At 31.8% G+C, this 22,213-nt stretch overlaps 1 protein-coding gene across 5 annotated transcripts in view; it reads right to left on the bottom strand.

The window, feature by feature from the left end:
• Window positions 1-22,213, bottom strand: part of CNKSR2 (connector enhancer of kinase suppressor of Ras 2) — a 301,612-nt gene that overhangs the window by 121,866 nt on the left and 157,533 nt on the right. For 3 of the 5 annotated variants that reach the window (XM_025373440.1, XM_025373441.1, XM_025373444.1), the window contains exons 9-11: window positions 19,266-19,412; window positions 8,890-9,023; window positions 3,813-4,024 (exon numbers count right to left, since the gene is read on the bottom strand). In XM_025373440.1, coding sequence (XP_025229225.1) covers window positions 3,813-4,024; window positions 8,890-9,023; window positions 19,266-19,412 — 493 coding nt within the window. The remainder of the gene's footprint in view (window positions 1-3,812; window positions 4,025-8,889; window positions 9,024-19,265; window positions 19,413-22,213) is intronic. The other 2 variants (XM_025373442.1, XM_025373443.1) reach the window with 1 other exon arrangement.

The raw sequence follows: 22,213 nt of genomic DNA, 5'->3' as shown, positions 1-22,213 counted from the left end.
TAAGATAAAGAAATAAAGGGCATTCAAATTGAAAACGAGAAAGTCAAATTGTTCCTGTTTGCAGACAACATGTTCTTATATATAGAAAAACCTAAAGACTCCACAACAAAACTCTTAGAACTGATTAACAACTTCAGAAGTTGTGGTATACAAAATCAACATACAAAAATCAGTAGTGTTTCTACATGCCAATAACAAACTATCTGAAAAAAATCAAGAATGCAATCCCCTTTATAATAGCTACAAAAATACTAAGAAAGAAAGTTAACCAGGGAAGTGAAAGATCTCTACAATGAAAACTACAAAACACTGATGAAAGAAACTGAAGAGAACACAAAAAATGGAAAGACATCACATTTTCATAGATAAGAAAAATTAATATTGTCAAAATGACTATACTACCCAAAGCAACCTACAGATTCAGTGGAATCCCTGTCAAAATACCCATGACATGCTTCACAAAAATAGAAAAAAAAGTCCAAAATTTGTATGGAACCATAAAATACCCCAAATAGCCAAAGCATTTGTGAACAAAAAGAACAAAGCTGAAGGCATCACACTGACTGACTTCAAATTATACTACAAAGCTGTAATAACCAAATCAGCATTGTACTGGTATAAAAACAGACACATAGCCCAATTATTTGATTGGAGAATTATTTGAATGGAGAATTCAGAAATAAGTCAAGTGATTTTTGACAAAGGCAATAAGAATACACACTGGGGAAAGGATAGCCTCTTCAATAAATAGGGTTGGGAAAACTGGATATCCATACTCAGAAAAATGAAACTAGAACCCTATCTCTCACCATGTACAAAATCAACTCAAAATGGATTAAACGCTTAAATATAAGACCCCAAACCATAAAACTACTAGAAGAAAACACAGGGGAAATACTTCAGGACATTGGTCTAGGCAAATATTTTTATGGCTAAGGCTTACAAGCAACAAAAGAAAAAAACAGACAGATGGGATTATATCAAACTAAAAATCTTATGTAGAGCAAAGGAAACAATTCATCTGACAGGGAACTGATATCCAGAATATGCAAGGAACTCAAACCACTCAACAGCAATAAAAGAAATATTTTTATTTAAAAATAGGCAAATGATCTGAATAGACATTTCATGAAAGCAGACACACAAATGACCAAGTGGTATATAAAAATGCTTAATGTCATTTATCATTAGGGAAATGGAAACTAAAACCACAAAGAGATATCATCTCACCCCAGTTAGAATGGTTATTATCAAAAAGACAAAAATTAAGAAATGCTGGCAATGATTCGGAGAAAAAGGAGCTCTTATACAATATTGATGAGAATGTAAATTGGTACCATCATTATAGTAATTAGTATGGAGAGTCTTTAAAAAACTAAAAACAGGACTACCATATGATTCAGCATTCACATTACTGGGTATATGTCCAAAGGAAAGGAAATCAGTATGTCAAAGAGATATCTGTACTCCCATGTTTATTGCAGCATTATTCACAGTAGCTAAGATATGAAAATTAACCTATATGTCTATCAACAGATTAATGGATAAAGAAAACATTATATATATATATATATATATATGAATATATATGAATATTATTCAGCTCTAAAAAAGAATGAAATCTTGTCATTTGCTGCAACATGAATGAACCTGGAAGATATTATGTTAAGTAAAATACGTCAGGCCCAGAAAGATAAATACTGCATGTTTGCATTCACAAGTGGGAACTAAAAACTCTGAGCTCATAGAGAGTAGAACTGTGGTTACTGGAGGCTGAGAAGGGGAGGGGTGAGTGAGAGAGGGATTTTGAAGAGACTGGTTAATAGATATAAAATTACAGCTACATGAGAGAAGTAAGTTCTGGTATTCTATAGTGCTATAGGATGGCTATAGTTAACAATAATTTATTATATAATTTCTAATAGCTAGAAGAGAAGATTTCGAATGTTTCCAGAACAAAGAAGTGATAAATGTTTAAAGTGAAGAATATGCTAATTACCCTGATTCGATCATTACCCACTGTATACATGTATCAAAATATCACTCTGTATCCCATAAATATGTACAATTATTATGTGTCAATTTTTAAAAGTTGAAAACAATACTGAAGGAAACAAATAACTCTGCTTACTTCTCTCTTTTAAGTATGTATATATTTCTTTTCTCCTAAGTTGTTTACAAAAAGATATCAAGTATTTATAGGCTATCTAAATTTTCTAATATTTAAAAAATATTCTATTTTAGTCAGGGGAGATTTGTGGCACATGATGGCATTAGGTGCTTTAAACTGTAGTCCGAAGGGACAACCAATTTATAGCCATTCAAGTAAGAACTTAGTAAACATTTTTTAAAATAAAGTCATCAGTAATCAATCACTTTCATTTGGTGACTATAATTTCTCTTAAACACTAATTACTTACTTCAACATAAGTAGAAAATAGCCAGATCATACTGGGACACAAACAAAGAAGAGTTGATATACATTACTGCCTATCCAGTAATAGGCAGTCAATTAGTATGTGTGGAATGAATGAATAAGAATAAAAATTTCATATTATTTCATGGGGCAAAGGTAGGGATAGCAAAGATTACAGGCCTCTATACTCTATATTATAGGTTTACAATATAGTAGAGGAGAAAAGTAAAGGTTCAAATATCTTCAATACTTAGCAGTTTAATTGCCACTAGAGTAGTACAGTTGAGAAGTTTATGTTAAAATATATTATTTATTCTTATGATTAAAAAGCACATGTACAGAGAATAACACAAAGTAAGATAAGTATGGCTTCTACTATTTAGGATCATTTTGGGGAAAATTTTTCTTTCATACTTATTACCAAATTGCTGAAAGGAAATAAGACATGTATATGAAGACATGTGATGACTGCTCTTTTGAGACCAAAAGAGGGAGGTATATGGCCATGACAGACAAGTGAGGGGTATGAATAGAAAGGAAGAGCTAAAAACAACTTTGCTTCTGCTCAGCTCCCATTGATCAAGTTTGAACTAATTAGCAAGGATGCTGTCCTTCCTCAAAGTATAAGCTCCTCACTAAAAATGATTAATTTGAAAAGTGGAAAGGGAGGAGCAGAGACTTTCAACTAAATCCATTCATTCTTGCAAAAGAACCACAAGCTTTACTACTTTAAGCAACTGTATCTGCAAATCTTTCAGATATACTATAACAATTTTAAGTATTTGTGACTGGGTTACCTTTTTGGTCAAGAATCAAAGATTAAAACAATCCTGTGCCCATCATAACTCTAGGTCCATTTTTGCCTTAAATACAGTATGTTCAATCCATTCTATTTAAAATCCACTTCCACTCTAATGTCAAATAAATTTTACAGATTCTTTAAAAAGTACAAAAACTGAGGTGAGAATTTCCCTAGAAAATTATATTTCTTAAAATCCCTGAGGAAATGGAGATAATTTTATTTTAAATAAGTCATGTTAACAGTAAGTATTCATTGAAAAAACAGAAAAGAAAAAAAAAAACAGTTGAATTTTTCCAAACTGGCAACATCTAACACACAAGAAGTACATGTGATGCTAAAAAGATTTTTATAAATCATTATGAACTAAAATGTTACCTACTGTTCTTTCTTATCTTTTGAAAATCTAGAATAATGTTTAATATCATGTCTCATATCATGTAGAAATTCCACTTAGAAGCACATGAGAGAGACAGATCAATTATAAAGATTCAAAAGCTCCTAAGTAACTTTCACAACCCGAAAACTTATTAAAGGAAATTGAGATTCCCATGCCAGAAATATATTCTTACATAAACATAAGAGAAGAACTCTTACCATAAGTTGGGGTGCTTTCTCGTCTTCCTTGACTACTTGATCTTCCTTTTTCATATTCATAGCAATATAAGACAGTATCTTCTTCGACAATATTAAATCTCTTTCGATATTCCTGATCCAGAAATGAATTTGGTGATTCAGATCCCTTATGCACTGGCTTGCCCACCATATGTCCTCTGAGGTCTTCACAAGGAAGGTTTCCTTTTTCATCCCTAAAGAAAGGTTAGAGTCAAGGAGAAGGATGTAGAAACATGTTAGGGTAGTAAATGGCCGAGGGTCTAAAATAGTAATAATTTATTCCCACACAATATATCTCCTGACCTTTCCAAACTTTCTTTGAGATTTATAGGGCAATTTGTAATTATTCTTATTTTGCTGAAAACAAAATGGTGAGCCTCAGAAAGGCTAAACAACTTGCCTCAATGTTACACAGCTAACAACTGACAGAATTTGAAATAGGCCATGAAATATTTTACTGTTGCCCAAGTCCATTTTTCACCGTACCATGTCATACATAAATTGCTTTTAGTGTTCAAGAGAGTAGGTATAATGCTAGTAAAGTTAACTTAAGTATATGGCTTTCTTCTGCCAGTTTACCTTTGCATATAAATTGCTTTTAGCGTTTAAGACAGTAGGTATAATGGTAATAATGTTAACAAGTATAATGCTTTCTTCTGCCAGTTTACCTTAGCACATAAATTGTTTTTAGTGTTCAAGACAGTAGGTATAATGGTAGTAATGTTAACTAAAGTATAATGTTTTCTTCTGCCAGTTTACCTAATTGATTCTTGGTAAAAATTTGCACTGCTTAAAAATAAAGATGTGTTTAAGAACTATCATAAGGAGCACTGTAGCCTTAGGAACCATATTAGCATGATATAAACTTGTATTATAAGAAATTCACACAACATGTAATTAATTTTAAATAAACCTTAATAAAAAGAATTATTCTCAGTATTCAAACTCTACGGATCTCATTTAAGAGTAAAAAGACATATTCCTAGAACTCATTCTAAATGAATATATCAAAATTTCATTATACATCAATGTTTCTTGAGGAGAGAAGGTAAAATAATTTGATAAAATACAGAGTTTAAGAATGGAATTTAGGGTGATGGCAAGTTGATTTTTTTCTTCTATAGGATTCTAGAGAAAAACATCTCTAATAATTTATGAGCTCCCTAAAACCTATTACTCACACACTGTAATAGGTAAATTAAGCCCCAAAACTATTTTGATAGAAATAGTTCATTTGCTATTTGTTAAATTGAATCTTATTTATTTTATGAAATGTTTCACTGATTACCTATGAACTTTTTGTCAGAAAAGCTTGTCTTCTAGAACATGACTATGAATGTAAATGCAATGTTTCTCCCCTTGTGGACCATTAGTTAAATTTCTTCCCTTTTCTTAATTGTTTCTGGTTACCCTAAACAGTGCCATGAATAAATGCTGTCAAATAAGAAAAATAATTTAATTTTATGTTAAGTGATAAGACTAAAATCTTAAATTCATAGAATAAACTAAATTATAACAAGACAGATAAAAAGAACAATTTTTAAATTAATTCCTATTATACCTTTTAAAAGGGTGATGAGCTTATAAAAGTAATGTGAATTCTAAAATATGAGCCCCAGTCTGGCAAAAGCCTGTATTTCTGCTTCTGTGTGTAAATGTTTAGATTAGGTTTGTCCAAATGTAGAAAACTATATTCCCAGTATTTGAAATATGTAGAAAGTAGCAAACAACATTCTCCAGACTGACAATCAGTGAGTTTTCTTATCTGTTTAACCCATCACAAGGTGTTGTTGCCATTTACATTACCATTTACTCTTTTATTTTCTAAAATAAAAGTATTGCTTATTACCAAAATAGAACTATATAAATAGTTCTTAGGCAACATGAAGGAAATAAATATAAAATCCAGGCAGAATTTTATTTCGGCTTGCTGAAAACTTTTCCTGAACAAATTGCCTGGTTAGTCCACTATCAAAAAGAAATTGACGCTGCAACTAGCTTGGAAGCAGCCCTAACGAATTTGTGGCACTGGAGTAAGGTTATGCCTATCTGTAAATGAACAGACCTCGCGCTATGAAGCTTGTGACATGAATGTTAATGCAGCTGAAATCAGAGGGTGACTTAGCCCTATTAATACACCATGCTATATTTATATGGAAACATCTTGTGGCAGGAAATTGAAAGGGATGGTATTTCCTACTGTATAATAACATGAGGGAGGGACCTTATATCAACAGGGTAGATTTTTAAAACAAATCTATATAGAATGCAGTAAAATACTGTTGAATTGAGAAAAGTACCAAGCAAAACCAAACTTTTCAGTAGAATGAGTAGATACATGTATTGTGTATGTAAATGTGTGTATGCGTATGTGTGTGTGTGTGTTAATGTACATATTCATGTCATGAGTCCCTGGAGAATTCAATGTGTTAATTCATTCTGATGTAAAGAGTTTTTACACCTTTCTTAATGTTGTATGTTTATGCACATAAGTAATAAATCTGTGCCTTCGCTCTAGAAAGGATTTAAGGAAGAATTAAAAGAGCATTGATTTGCTGAACTAACTTTATATTTAATGGCACACAGTAGAGTTAATAAGAGAAATTAGTGCTTAAATGTCATAGTTGCTCAAAGACCTATAAATTCTTCATTTTCATCATAGAAAAAGAAATTTGGTTAAGTATAGAAATGTACTATATATAATGATAATGAAACTGTGTATAGTCATAAGACATATAATAAAATGCCAGCCAAATTTCACTCATTTCACAAACGAGTGTTTTATCTTTTAGAGAGAAAGGCACTTTTGCAATAACTTTTTTTCTGGAATAAATGTGTTCAAAAAATTGTAACCACATGAAAAATATTCTGTCTAACTTGAAAACTAGTCCTATCATTTTTCAAGTCTGTTTTCTTTTTGAGATGAGAGAGGTTTTATTATTTGCAATCCAAATCAAACATATATGTTCACATACCACCAAAATGCCTATCCTTTATAAACAAAGTTTTTTAATATGGGGGAAAATGTTCAGAAGAATTAAACTAGGTTCGCAACATTCATCTTCAAAATGAGAAAATGGGGAAAAAATTGCCAAGGCTGTATCTATAAAAATAATCACAAATGCAAAAAGTTTTGACTGTCAACTTAACATCAAGCCAGAAAATGCAGACACTTATATAAGGCTGTGGTTCAAAGGGGCTTTGATGCATGGATTGTTCTGACTTCTATATTGAAAGATTTTATGACTGGTTAAGTAACAATTTGACTCAAAATGTATTTAGAATATTCTGTTAAATTATACACTGACCAACTAAGAATCACTTATGGCAATACAGTAAACACTATGAATTTTACGGAAAAGTATGGAGCTTTCAAGCAATACTGACAAAACAAGGGTCACTATGTTGATATTTCAATTTCACATTCTCTAATATTTTAAAAGAGCATTTTCAAGCTTTTTATTGGCTTCAATATACAGCCTTTATAATATGTCCATCACACTCAGAAGACAGAACTGGATCATTTTACTCTTTTGTCCTCTTAAATGTATTTTAAATATTTTCTGTAGAGGAGACACTTTCTTTGTAACAAGCTCCTCACCACTGAAGAGGAAAGAACATTTTAAAACTACAGAGATTTGATAAAAATAATCTTTTGATGTTTATCTGTATATGTAGACCTCTGAAGAATAAGGCCTTTTAAATAATTATTTGCACTGAAATAAAAATCTTTCCAATTAAAATGTAAACAAATCACAAAAAGTCACTTCCTGTTTGGAACACACATACTTTCACTGCTCCTCATGCAAGAGTATGTGGAAAATCTGACACTGTCTTAATAGAATTAAAATGCAACTTGCATTTTACTAGGATACTGGATGGATTTGTATATTTGCTTGTAAATTGAACAAAAGATTGTAAATTATATATTAGATTTATGAAATGTCAGCTTAGTAAACTATATCTTATAAGTCATGTTCCAATGGCTATATTTAATTCTCAAAGAACTAAAATATACATAAAACTGACTATAGTTATATTACTAGATGACAACATGGTATTTGCAGATAAACCATATTGCCATGCAGCATTTAGATCATATAATGTCAGTAAACCATCATGTCTAATAGAATATAGATTTCTGAAACACTAAGTGTACTAAAGAATAATGGAAATTAAACACAGGGAATTCAGTTCTTTTATATATGAAAGAAATTTAATACTAATTATGGCTTGAAAACAAGAGACCTTAAATTATTGTTTTTGAATGCAGAACTAACTTAAAAATTGAATCAAGTTTTTTGTGATTGGTATTAACGATCCCCATTTAGTGCTAGTCCTTTTCCACAATTTTTGTATTTCACAAGGCTGGATATTAGAATGCTTTTAGGAAGAATGCATTATGACATAAAGCTGTATTCTTCTACATCTGCAAGGAATTTCAGATAAGAATCAATAAATGAAAGAGATACAGCCTCAAGAAATCTAGAAAATAGACTTTAAGAGTAATTCATTCCCTTGTAAACTCTACTTCCTGAAAGAAACATTAATGAATTAATGAAATAAAAATTTCAGATACAGGATTATTAGGGGAAAAAAGACAATCTCCCTCATAATCATTATCAAATAATATCTTCCTCATTACTTACATTTAAGGAAGCATAAAAGTCATCTATAGCATGTTTTTTTTTTTTTTTAAATGTATGAAATGCTTCAAAGTAACCAGAAAATTTCTGGGGCTTTTTAGCCAAAGAACCTCACTTATTCTTTACTTATTAAAAAAATCCTAATTGTTATTTAATATTACTTTCTTCTTCTTTCCTATCATGAGATAGTATAAAATACTTAATGCACAGCAAGTATTTATATACAAATTAGTCATTATTACTATTAACCAACATGCATTCTCTATAATGGGAATGATTTTGCAGAATGTGTTCAGAATTCCTAACTGTGAGAAAATATTCAAGGTGTTCCTTGAGAATTGACTTCGCAGTTTATATGCTGTTAAGTTTACCTTTAGCTAGAAGCTGCCTAGGACAACGTGATAGTTTTATACCTGGGAATATATGGTTCTGCAGGAGGAGGGGGAATGTAGAGATCCTGGAGGGCAGAACTGTCTCTTTTGGTGGGTGTACTGATGGTGCTGGAAGGCGTGGCAACGCTGCTTGTGGGACTTCTAGGTATAAGAGGCTAGTTAAAATGAAAAAGAAAATACATACGCACACAAACAACACACAAAACAACAACAACAACAACAACAATGACACATAGTTATCATTTTAAAATTATCTATTTCTGCAAAGTTTTTGAACTTGGCTGAAATCAAGAAACATGTTATTTAGTACATGGATATTCCTTTCAATCTCCAAAAACAAATAGTATGGTAAAGGTTTCCACTTCACTCCCAACTCACCTTAATCTATGGTATAACCACTGAAATACTATTTATAAAGCAAAAATACCATGCAGTGTTTCAAAATGGGAAGACTTATCTCACAGTTAGAAACTTATTTAAATTAAATTAACTTTGTCAGAATTCCACCTTTAAAAGAACAATAATGATGAGTAACTCTGAAAAGAATTAGCTCACTCACATCCTGATTGATGTATGAGAAAGCTATTTCAGATCTTCTCCCAAAAAAGATAAACCATATTTCTAGGTTAGTAAAATGTTACAGATGCTCAGAAAAGGTTACAAAAGTGGGAGTATGAAAGGCCAATACGAGAGTATTTGCTAGAAAAATGTACTTTTTTTTCTGTCAAAATAAGCATAGCTGTCTTCTCAAAGCCAGTTTATGGTATATCATCAAAAGTATGGTAATTATGTAACACAATCATTTCACCATTCATAGGCACACACATTTATCTATCATTTAAAATAATCTTTAGTTGCATATATAGATCTCATTTTCAGGCCTGTATTTAAGTATTAAATAGGAGGTTATTTTCTTAAAGTTAAGAAGTTAAGATAATATACATACGGAATTAAGCAGTACATGAGGATGCATTAACTTAAGAGCACTCCCAATTCCAAGCTTCACAGCATTTGAAAATAATCTAGTGGTTTGTGAAATTATCCTGAAGTGAAACTAAAATTCACAAGTTTTATGTTTATCTTACAGATCTTAATGATTAGCTATGTATACAATTAACATATTAAAAATAAAATTTTAATGTAATCACAAACACAAAAATAATGATCACAAATGAACTGTATCTTCACATGACAAGATGTTGCCATTTTAGCCAGTATGAAAACTCTCTTAGCATATTTATATAGACTCACAGTTCTATTGTTTTAATATGCATTGCTAGACACTCAAAAAGTGGCATATTACAACTATTTTATATTGTGACAATACTTTTGTACAGATAAACAAAATTTGTTTAAAAAGCCAAGCATAAATACAATGGAAAGTACAATGTAAGTCACTGGGGTAGGCTACATAATTTAGGACTCAGTTCATGGTTTTGACCTTCCCTGTTACACAGCTCACCTTAATAGCTTGAAATCACACATCCTACCAAAATGACAGTTAAATTTTAATGTAGTGAAGTAGAAATTAAAGAAAGAGAGAGAGAAAGGGAAAAGGAATGATAATGTAATTTGGGAGTTTACAATATTCCACCTTATATGATATTTTAAAAAAGGTCAGAAGTTTTACATGTTAATTGAAGAATTGTAAGATATTATAAAATTACACAGTAAAGATTATGTTTTACTATGCTAATTTTGGCATAGGGTCCAGTTCAACTATTCCTGTCTTTTAAAAACAAAACTTGAGGCAATGGAAAATCCTGAGATTATATAGGTAATCATAGGAGTCACCTGTACTGATGAATACCATAAATCCCAAGGAAATAAATAATTATTTTATTTCTAAGGATGCATTTCATGCCTCTACAACAAATCCTTGAATGGCAGATTCAACAATACATACATACAATCACTGTGATGTGACTCTGTTTATAACTGTTTTCCTCTCTGTCAGGACATCTTGGTTTTAAATACAGATGATGTTAAACAATAAATCTGACCAAAATTTTACCATAATAGAAATGTAGCAAAGAAAACATTCATTTAACAGAATATTATTTTCCAATTCTTTTAAACAGATACACCGTGAGAGAAAAACTAATATTCAGTATACTTTTAAAATGCTCTAATAGCTTTCTTACTTTTAAATATCCTAACACTGTAAATGAACTTAAAATCAAGTTCTAAAAACATAAGCATGTAAACATAATCAAACTTAAATTTTTATTGTCTTCCCTCTCTCGTGGAGTCACTATTCTATTTTGAGGACTTTTCTTCTTTACTTTTACCATCTACAGAACTAAAGATAATTTTTCCTGGTTAGTACCTACCCTTCTTCTCCCCAAACAAAAAGGAAGGAAGGAAATAGTAGCAGTCAATGGTTACAAGCACATTTTAAAATAGATACACCTGAAGTGTGAGGTAATGACCAGGGGAATATTTTATTCTGCCTGAATTATTACCAGCATTGTCTACCTAGGGTACCTATGTCTTTTCCCTTCCAAGAAATGTAATTATTAGCCCTCAATTTCCTTCAAACTGCTATTTCTCTAGGTTTCTATTTTTAGCAAACAGTCCCTATCAATGTCATCAGTTAATGTTATTAGCCAAATTAGCACATACATAGAGGGAAAAGATTCTTAAATATGCTTAAATACATAACAGGTTTGATTATGCCATGCTGGTTCAGTTAATTGAACTGGTTGAAAAAAATATTACTTCAGAGAAAAAAGAAATTAGTCAATCCTGTTGCTTAACTCATCTGGCTTGTTATTTTATTGACTGGTAAGTCACAGAAAATATTTCAACTGGTTTATCATGGAAATACTATCTGGCTCATCAGTATGCCTTGTGCCAAGTAAAGTTCATTGTAAATATTCAATATATTCAGTATATTTCTCTCTACTAATTGTGCTCTTTTTAACAAGCTAATCCAAGCTAAATAATAAACATTCGTTTTGAGATTCATATTTAAAAAACTAGACATTAAGCGATGGAAAAATAAAGTTTAGTAAAGTACAACCTTCATGGGAAAATAAAAATAACTACTTAACCCAAAGGGGTCTTTGTGATAATTTAAAATTATAATCTCTTTAAAAATTTTCTAACTTTGGACAAAAATTGAAAGAGCAAAAACTCAAATGACTAAATGAATGAAAAAGGCATTAAAGAACATTAGAAAGACAAGTAAAATTTGACCAAATCAAGTACAGAATAAATGATGTAATTAGCTAAAATTATCAGTGAGAAATTCCTAGTTGTAACAAGAGGCATTAAAAATACACCTACCACCAATAGCCACTTAAGTTTCTGAAAATGCACAGAAAGTAACAAATTTAGCTTCCCTCAACTCAAAACACAGAATTCTTTCAGCACAGGCATATTCCTTAGATTGAAAAAAAAAATCTAATGAGGAGGATGTAATACAAAAAGATAGCTTCTCCTATCCTGGCAACATTTACTTATAATCATTTGTTTAGAATACAGTATAAGAAAAGTAGTTACTGTTGCACTACAAATAAATTTCAATTTAAGAAAAAAAGTAGAATTAAAGAGTAACATTCTTTTATCATTTTGACTTTCTCCTGTATTGACAAAATTTGAATGGGAAGAAAATTAGAACTATCAACACTATGGATAAAATGGATACAATACAAGGGGATTGTTTTAGGATTACATCTTGTTATTTAAAGTAAACATGAAGCTTCAGCATAACTTGATCTTCTGTGGTATGTAATCAAGTATGATATAGATCCATTTTTGATTCCATCCAAAGGGGTTTATTTTCTGGAAGGACTTTGTCATACCATTTAGTTTTCATTTCAATGGTCCTTTTGAGATGAAGCTCTCCTTCCACATATTCAATGAGACTCCAACAGGGAAGACACATTTGCATGTATGTTGTGACTCTTGTAAAACAAGTCTATGACAGATTTCTGGGGGCACTGGCATGCATCTCTTAAAATGTCCAAATCCTAAATAAAATGATCATATGTATCTCTTCAAACATATATTTATAACCTTAGGTCAATTAAGGATAACGTACTACTGTCAATTTGCTACTGTTAGAAATCTTCTAGGTAAAACTTATATTTTTCATACTGTCAGTTTGAATGTATAAATACTTCAAAATTGTGTCCTAAAACAGGGTATGACACAAACTTTCCTCTGAATTATTAGTGATAACTTCAGCAATAATATCCTACTCATCCAGCTTAAACATCATTGGAAGATTGTGATTGCTGTAAAATAAAATTTTGTAAGCTAAAGCTTTAAATCCTCTGATGGTTCAGGTCTCACTTTAAAGCCTCTGATTGCTGAGGTCTTTTCTTTGTGTGCCCCAATTTTAACATCTCTACGGTAACTGAGCACATATGGAAGGTATTCGTGTACCTGTGAAATCTCTATAGTCTTAAAGACCATGAGAAAAGAACTTCTATACTTAAGAAACTACATTTGACGTTGAGGTTTTCCTCAAAACATTTTACATTTTAACATCTCTGGGCAAGCATATCTTAATTTAGTTGTCCCTCTTTCTATCAAGTGACCCAGCTTTGATAGAGCTTGAATGAAACCAATGGCATAAAAACAACTCCAACGTTAAAAGATTAAAACAGTGCATTACACATTTATGTAGTTAGCTCTAAAATTCACTAATGCCAAGATCACACAGAACTTGCTTTGCCTTCCAGTGGGGAAATACCCACTGAAATACAAATAATTACATCAAGTATAAAACCTGGCCATTTATTTTATTCGCTCTTGGGAATAAACACAGACTCAAATGGATCACAATACCCCATCATTCTAGCACAGAACATTCACATAAGTCCTTACTCAGTTCAAACACATTTTTAATTCCCAACACTAGTACAAGAACATTATTTTATATTGACTCTCTAATAATCTAAGCAAACGCTTCAGAGAAAATGTATCCTGAATTTTAAGCGGCAAGAATTCATATATAATTTTGTAGTTTCTTGACCATGTAAAGAAGGTTAAATCTAATTTGGAAAATTATTGAGAATACTTTTTTCTGGCCAAGCTTTTCATAAGTAGTCAATTATTTGAAAAGAACTGAAGCAAGGGAAATACATATATTCAAAATTCTCCCACTCTCAGTTCTTTCACAGCTTTTTCTAGAATGCAAATTTATAAATGCAAAAGGTTTGAGTCTCCTTTATAAGCATATAATTTTTCCTTTCCTGTCAGAATACAGAGAAAACAAGTGTTTTTTCCGACCACAGATTTGATCAGGAAACCATATCTACCTAGGTTTTAAAATACAGATATATATGCCTAAAATATGTATTACTTATACAGCATATAACTAATAAAGACTTAAGAGTCACATTATAAAACGGCTTTTTCCATCAAATCATGAAATATTGCACATTGTATTGAGGCTAACACTAGTGTCTTTAATCCTGCATTGTCCAGCCTTATGGGCATAATTAAACAGCAACATTAAAACTGGACTTCCATTTTTTCAAATTACAGTAAACATCATTTTTGGGATGTTAACTAAAGAAAGAATAGACAATTTCTACATTATAGGTGATTACCTGTAGCCACTATTAAAATCTTGAAAGCATGTGGCTCAAAAATACAAATGTGACTCAGGTCCTTTGACTGATTTGCTTAAACACTGGTGAGCTAAAATTTGACAATTACTTACAGCTATTTACTCATTTGAGTATGTAAAACATACAGTTGTTTCTGGCTCCCAGTCAGCACAATTACATTTTTAGTTAAAATTTTATTTTCTTCTCTAGGGCCATGCCTAATACTAGTTATTGCTCTCTTTAAAACAAAACTCTCAGAAACATATACATTTTTTTGTCACTAATTTTTTTTTCAGTCACATCGACCTGCAACTTGAATATTAAATTTTATTGTTACTTATGTATTTTGATTTTTCCAGAATGACTTTAATCATTCATATCTGTATGTATTTGAAATTGAATGCAATCAACATTCTCCAGTTGTTACACCAGCTGATAGACAAAATCGACTGTTATGACTCTTTTCTATTTATTTTCTGCTCAAAGTTATTTAAATGTGCTGTAAAAATGGCATCAAGGTAATGCTAAACAATAAAATTTAAATGGAAAAACACAAAATCGTACAAGTAACTATGGCATCAATTGAGAGATTTATAAATGAGAATACAATTTAGGAACATAATTATAATGTTACAGCTTGATGTTATTTTATATAAAAATGTCTTGAACAATATATGTCATTATGTTGAGAATTCCAGCACTGATCTTAGTGATCATTTCTGAGATGCATTCTCACCAAAAAAAAAAAAAAAAAAAGCTGGGTTTTTAAATGTTTTAAAAATCATTGATTCCCAGTGATGATTCCAAGAAACATTCTTGGCAGTGTCCAATAATTCTTCCACATATCTCTCATAAGAAGAAAGGGACACCACCCATCTATGCTCGTGGCCTACACATATTAATTTAAAACCACAAACATCTAAACATATACCTTGAGGTTTATCCACAGTTCTCTGAGGTTTTTTTTTCTTTGAATTAGAAGAAATTGATGATAAGCAATCACCATGCTTACCAAAATGCAGAAAATTAGTAGAGTGCCACTAAAAAGATGTTTTGAAAAGCAGCTCCCAGAAAGCAAGGAATCCCTGGTTTGTTTTCTTAGAATAAGAGATTCTATCTCAGATGAGACATCTCTGCTTTTTACAAATGGGTGAAAATGACAACAGAATTAAAGGTTCCAGATATTATTAAATTTGCTTGTAGTATCTGACTAAGGGATGTTTAAGTCCTTCCGTTCTATCACAAAATATTTGAGAAATCAGGAATTCATCAAAAGAGTTGCCAATTTAATGAAATGTACTAATGAAATTGCTCTGTGAGTATGAAGTTGAATTGTATGCTTTTGTTTATTTGGCTATAATTTCATCAATGAATTTCAAAAGAAAATCCAAATCAAAATTCATCACCGTAGTTAATCAATATTGGAAGTCACTATGCTTTTAGTATTTTTAGAAATAAAACTACTACTTTAATTAAAACATGTGATATTCTTTGACAATCTTCTACCTTAGGATACATAAGGTTGTTTTATTTGTATAGCTAAAAACAATTCCTTATAAGTTTAAAAAATTATTATTCCTTATGTTAGGATAAACTTGTTCATTAAAAAGATACATGTATTAGTGCCTACCTTCATACTACTACAAACTTTCCTATATTTTATCTATAAATGCTATCAGGTAAATTAAGCCTGGGATAGTATTTTCAAAAAGATTAAATAGACATATTGAGTTAAATAAATGCCACAGATTCTTTCCTTTTGTATCCTCTATTTTAAATAATTCTTGGTAGACTACTGGTACACCCTGTGAAAAAAGAAATAACCTCATTTCCATTTTTTCAAGTTTGAATGCTGAAGATTTATGTTTGAATGAGTTGATGGGCATTTTGGCTCCAGTGTATTTCTGCACCTACCAAAAGGAAGAATACAATAAAAATGGCACTCTTGTCTATGCAGAGGATTGTTACTACGTTTAGCAGTTACGTTTCACGTCTGAGGTAGTTCCTTAGGTACTAGGAAGAAAAGGTGACCTGAGATAAAGTAATGATTTTATGCAAAACTGCCTTCAAGATCTTCTCATCTTAGTATTTCTTTAACTTTTCCCCCTCTGGAGACAGTGTACCTTCATCCTCCAGATCCTGGTATCTTGAGATTTTGTCTATCTTTTGTATCAACATCTATGATCTATAAAAATTTTGACTAGATAGTTTTCATTATGTTTTCAGGTGTCTTTGCATTTTAGCATAAGCCAGAACTTTAAGATCAATGAAGAATTCTGTAATGGTTCAATTTCAGGTCTTCTTCAGGGAGATTCGGTAGTGGTGTGGTATGTTAGAGGACTTATCCATTGTCCTCACTCCTAAGACCTTGTTTTAGCCACTAGAAAATATTTAATTAATGCCAGTACTCTTTCCTCTGCTCTGTAAAAAGGCAACAACTGAAGTAATTTTCAAAAATGTTAGAAGCAGTCTCCCCTCCCCCAACCAATAGTATTATTTATCTATTGGTGGTTGACTTTGGCCAATAGATTTTAGGTGAACCAAATTCAGCTGAAATGACAAATTTACAAAAATGTCAATAGATATAGCACTTATATAATGCTGCTTTCCTCCTTTTCAGATTTCAGCACTGTGAAAAAGTAAATTTACAAATACATGCAGCATAGCTGAATAAGCAATGACGAATAAAAATAATTAGTGATCTGATGAGGCACATTTCTCAGAATTTGGAATGGATCTAGAAACAGTGCCTTAAGAGTAAGGCACTTACAGGGTAAGGAATGATATAAAGGTAATTTTTAAAATTCAAGTCCTTTTTCTCTAGGTTTGAATACATATACCAAATGTATATGTAACAAAAAAGTTGGTCTTTCAGTTATTTTAGCATTTTATATAAAAACGATTCTTAACTGGGTACTGCCATTACCTTAACTCTCCACTTCAGTTTGTGCATGTGGAAAAGAATATAACAGGGGAATAGATTACAAACACATGTGCTAGAGATAATCCTTCAGAGTGCATGGATCAACAAGAAGCTAGGGTATTTTCGGTGTTTAATGTGAAATATGAGGGACTAAAGAAGAGGTATTAAATTTCACCTCATATATATAGAGAAGATAACCTAATGACTGAAAGTACAGGCCTCTTTTTCAGGGTTTCCACACCCTTACACTTTGAAGAAGGATCTTTGGGGAAGACATGGCAATAGGAAACTCCAGGGGGAACAAAGCAAATTATAACGCAGTGAGAAAAAAAAATGATGTAATGGGAAAGTCTGATCTACTCATCTATGACTTCGATAATGAGGCAAACACCGACCTCTGAACTGTAATGATCATCAAGTATCTTTTAAAATAAACATATATGCAAGTCAAATGGATTTGGACATGTTAATTCAGTTTTACATATATTAACTTGAAAAACAGATTCACATTAAAATGTTAAAGGCCTTAATGTTGACACATATATGCGTTTTTATATTACTTAAGTATAATGCCAACGGCCAATAAGTAGTAAAGTTTCAAACAATGAGAAATCATTATAATCTATAAAGCCATTCATGTATAACGGAGAATTTTGATTCTTAGGAAAAAAATCTATGAATAATAAAAGGTACTAATATAGAGCTTAATAACAATTTACATAGCAGTGACAATAATGCATTTCATATACTGCTTTCCTTTTTAATATGAATAATGGGCCATGTTCCAGTTCAATGGGCAATCTAATTTTTTTTTAATTAACTTCTAAGAAAAGGTAATAGTCTCATTTTAAAAATGCACATTTTGTGAAGGACAAAAATTACTTAAGTTTAAAAATTATATCCTGACTGAAGTAGAAGAAAATTCATTACATCCTTGCCTTTCATCAATCAGAATCGTATTTTTATAACTTTGAAAATAATGCTTAATAAATATGTTATCAATGTTAAGAGCAACATTTCATGCTGAAGAGTGATGTTTCATGCTGAAGAAAAATGCAAAAATTCTAGTGCAACAATTTCCTTATTTTTGCCACCTTACAAGGTGGAAAGAGAAAAACGATCAGTCAGGAGGAATGTACAAGGCACATTTCTTTTTAAGAGATGGAGTCTCTGTTGCCCAGGCTGGAGTGCAGTAGCATGATCATAGTTCACTGCAACCTCATACTCCTGGGCTCACATGATCCTCCTGCCTCAGCCTCCCAAGTAGCTGGGACTACAGGTGCATACCACCATGCCTGGCTAAGTTTTTAATTTTTTGTACAGATGGGGTTATGCTATGTTGCCCAGGCTGGTCTTGAACTCCTGGCCTCAAGTGATCCACCTGCCTCAGCCTCCTAAAGTGCTGGAATTACAGGTGTGAGTCACTGCATCTAGTGTGTACTAGGTGCATTTTAATTACTAATATAAAATTTCATTTTCCTACTGTTTATAAATTACTATTACTATTTAATGAACTGATTTAAAAGAATTCTATAAACTATCACTTAGCTTCTTCTAAAAGAGTATGTGGGTATAACAAAAAATAGAAGATCATATCATAAAAATGAACCATCTTATTTTCATTCTATTCATATTTTGGAATGAAATAAATTGTGACCTTTTGGAATTATGCTTTAAATGTTTACAAATTAAGGCAGAGTTGTTTTTCATTTGGGTTTTAGATACTCTCGGATTTCATGACAATTAAGCCTATTAGAATAGCTGTGAAGAGATCATTTCACAAACAACTTTTCAAAAGCATACAAGATTAATCCATATGCTGCTGAGATGAGGCACAATAAAGAAGCATTACTGAGATAATCTATGGCTAAAATGATGGTGTATGACTTATGATTAAGCTTCATTACCTGCAGAGCAAGGGGCTTCCATCTCATATTTTTCAGTAAAGCTGGTGCTGAGGTAAGCATGCTCTGAGGTCGCTTTTTCAAAGTTAAGATAACACCACTCGGGTCCTCTCGTAGTGCATTCACCAAATTTTTCAACTGCCACCCCACCTGGTAACCAGCAAAATCATTACAATAAAATTGAGGTACAGTATTCAAAGATTTAATGTTCTCCCCCTTTAATAAGATTAGTAAAAAAAAAAAAAAAGTCACATAATTGGTGTACCATCCTATCAATTTTCAGGAGATACATACTCAAGAAATTTTATCTTTGAATTGATTAACCATGTTATTGCATTAGTCCATATCATTATGAGACAACATAATGGACATTTACCATGTCAAAGCAAAGACTAAAATGGTATCCTACCAATGGAGTACTTCAGAATGTAATGAAATTATGTCACCATTAATGCGGCTCAGCTGCTAGGTCTAGATCCAAGCTCTGTTCACCAGTATAGTTAAAAATCTATATGCCTGAAAACAAGGATTTGGCAATGTCCTCAGCTTACAAACTACACCACAAGCTTACTCATCACCATCTTTTAGAGATAAGTGGTACCAGTGTCTCTAAATTAGACTGATATTTTACTACCAATAGCTGGTACTGACATACCAAGGCAACATTCTTATGCATGGACAAGAGCAGCAATACAATAAGCCTTTTACCATGCTATAAAGACAGAACAAAAATAACAAGGTAACACTACTCCAATGAAGCAGCTATTGGAAATGTGTTCCAAACAACCCTATAAACTTAAAATATAATGTGCTAAATTTAATGAAGTCATCCTATTTGAATATCACCTAAAAACATATTGTGTAATTAAAATCAAAGTACTTGATAAATGTCTTGAAATCGGGCTCAACTGCATCCCGTTAAAATTACTTCACTCTTCATCCTTTTAAAATTCTGAACATAGAATAATTTTTGTTACTTTGCTTTGAAAACGGACTAGTGATGCAGTATCAAGTAACTGAAATCCTAGAAACTATGCTTTAAAGAAACACATTAAAATGTCTGTTATTCCAAGTTGTTTTTTTAAAAAAAAAAAAACCAAAAAAAACATTTCACATTTAAAAGAGAGAAGAACCTTTTATCCCAAACCCTAATGGATTATACTTTTCCAGGATGTGTTATATAAGCACACTAGGTCAAAATTTATCCTGAATTGCACGTAGGATTTAGCAAATGGTCTGAACAGTGATACAGTTTCTTCCTAGGCATCCAAGTTAAAGATAATTAGTGCCTTTTGTCTTTAATAATAATCATGTTTTTGACTGGGAGATATTTGTCAAGCCGGAGAGAATGAGCACTTCCACCAAAAGCAGCATAGACCAGACTATGAAGAAGAGGTAATCTGGAATGCGGCTATTATGGAATGGGGACTTTTGTATATTTAACAAGCATTCATCTAAATTGCAACATCAACTATAGCTGAATTAAGTGTTGGTGAAGTTAGAACAAACAAGAAGTGAGATGCTATAATGCTTAAAATCTCAGGGGGTCTCAGATATGAATCAAAATGATCATTATACTTGGATAACCTGAATGAGACTGCCAGTTTTTTTTGTTTTGTTTTGTTTTTTTAAATCACATTAATGTGGATCAACTACAGTAATGGAACTGGTCAAATGCCTCCTCTTACATGTAAGTGGGGACTATTATGTGCCCAAAGGTATATTACATTGATTCTGATTCCTCTGATAGCTGTGCAGTATCTGTACAGCCAAGAGTTAAAGCAAAGGGAGTTCAAATCCAAGGGTTCATTTTGCTTGCCAAAAAAAATATGAATGCACATTTTGAATTACAAGTTTGGGGGGAGAAAACATACTACTTATACAAAGAGTTTGGGAACAACTTATTAATGATAACCACATTTTATTATTTAATTATTCACTCAAATAATTGCTAACTATACTAAAGTGGTCAATGTGATGGCCATAATCTTTTTTCCAGCACATCTATTCTCGATTTACACATTGATTTCTACTCACCAATTTCTTTTCATTTTACTTATTACAAAATTTGAAGATTTTTAAGGCTAGATGGTATTTTCCTATGAAATTTTTAGTGCAATTTGATTCATTCATCCTATTCTTTCACACTTTCTATGTGCTCTTTTCAAGAAAACAATTCCAAAAAATAGAATTGCTTTTTTTTTTGACAGAGTCTCGCTCTGTCGCCCAGGCTGGAGTGCAGTGGCACAATCTTTGCTCACTGCAAGCTCCGCCTCCCGCGTTCACGACATTCTCCTGCCTCAGCCTCCCAAGTAGTTGGGACTACAGGCGCCTGCCATCACGCCCGGCTAATTTTTGTATTTTTGTATTTTCAGTATTTCTAGTAGAGACGGGATTTCACCGTGTTAGCCAGGATGGTCTTGATCTCCTGACCTCGTGATCCACCCACCGTGGCCTCCCAAAGTGCTGGGATTACAGGCATAAGCCACCATGCCCAGCTTAGAATTGCTTTTCTATCAGAAAGTAGAATTGGTTTCTGATAAGAAAATTCATTTGGGTGGATTTTAATTTTACAGCTGAAAGTTATTTAATGGCAGAAAATTTGGGTATCTAATTTTACTATTTTTAAATCAGCCTTTTATTATTTACATGACATTAACAATGTTTAAAACAAAAGCAAAGAAATATACATCAAGACTGTATATTACATATCTTTGGCTCCCAAATTCTACTTCCACTACCTTAAGGAAATGATTGGATAAAAGCACAAAAATAAATGTGCAACATATGTGTCACAGTACTGTTTAAATCAACCAAAAATTGTACATTATGTAAATGTATCCATGAGTAAGGGATATAAAAACTGTGTAAAAAAAAAGTAAGTTCCAAAATAGCAAACATAATTTAATTCCACTTTCGTTAAAGAATGTACATAAATATAGAAAACACCA

This window comes from Theropithecus gelada, chromosome X (genome assembly GCF_003255815.1).
Source record: "Theropithecus gelada isolate Dixy chromosome X, Tgel_1.0, whole genome shotgun sequence".
NCBI lineage: Eukaryota > Metazoa > Chordata > Mammalia > Primates > Cercopithecidae > Theropithecus > Theropithecus gelada.
Note: the sequence above shows the minus strand (reverse complement) of the source record. Positions and strands in the feature narration are given on the sequence as shown.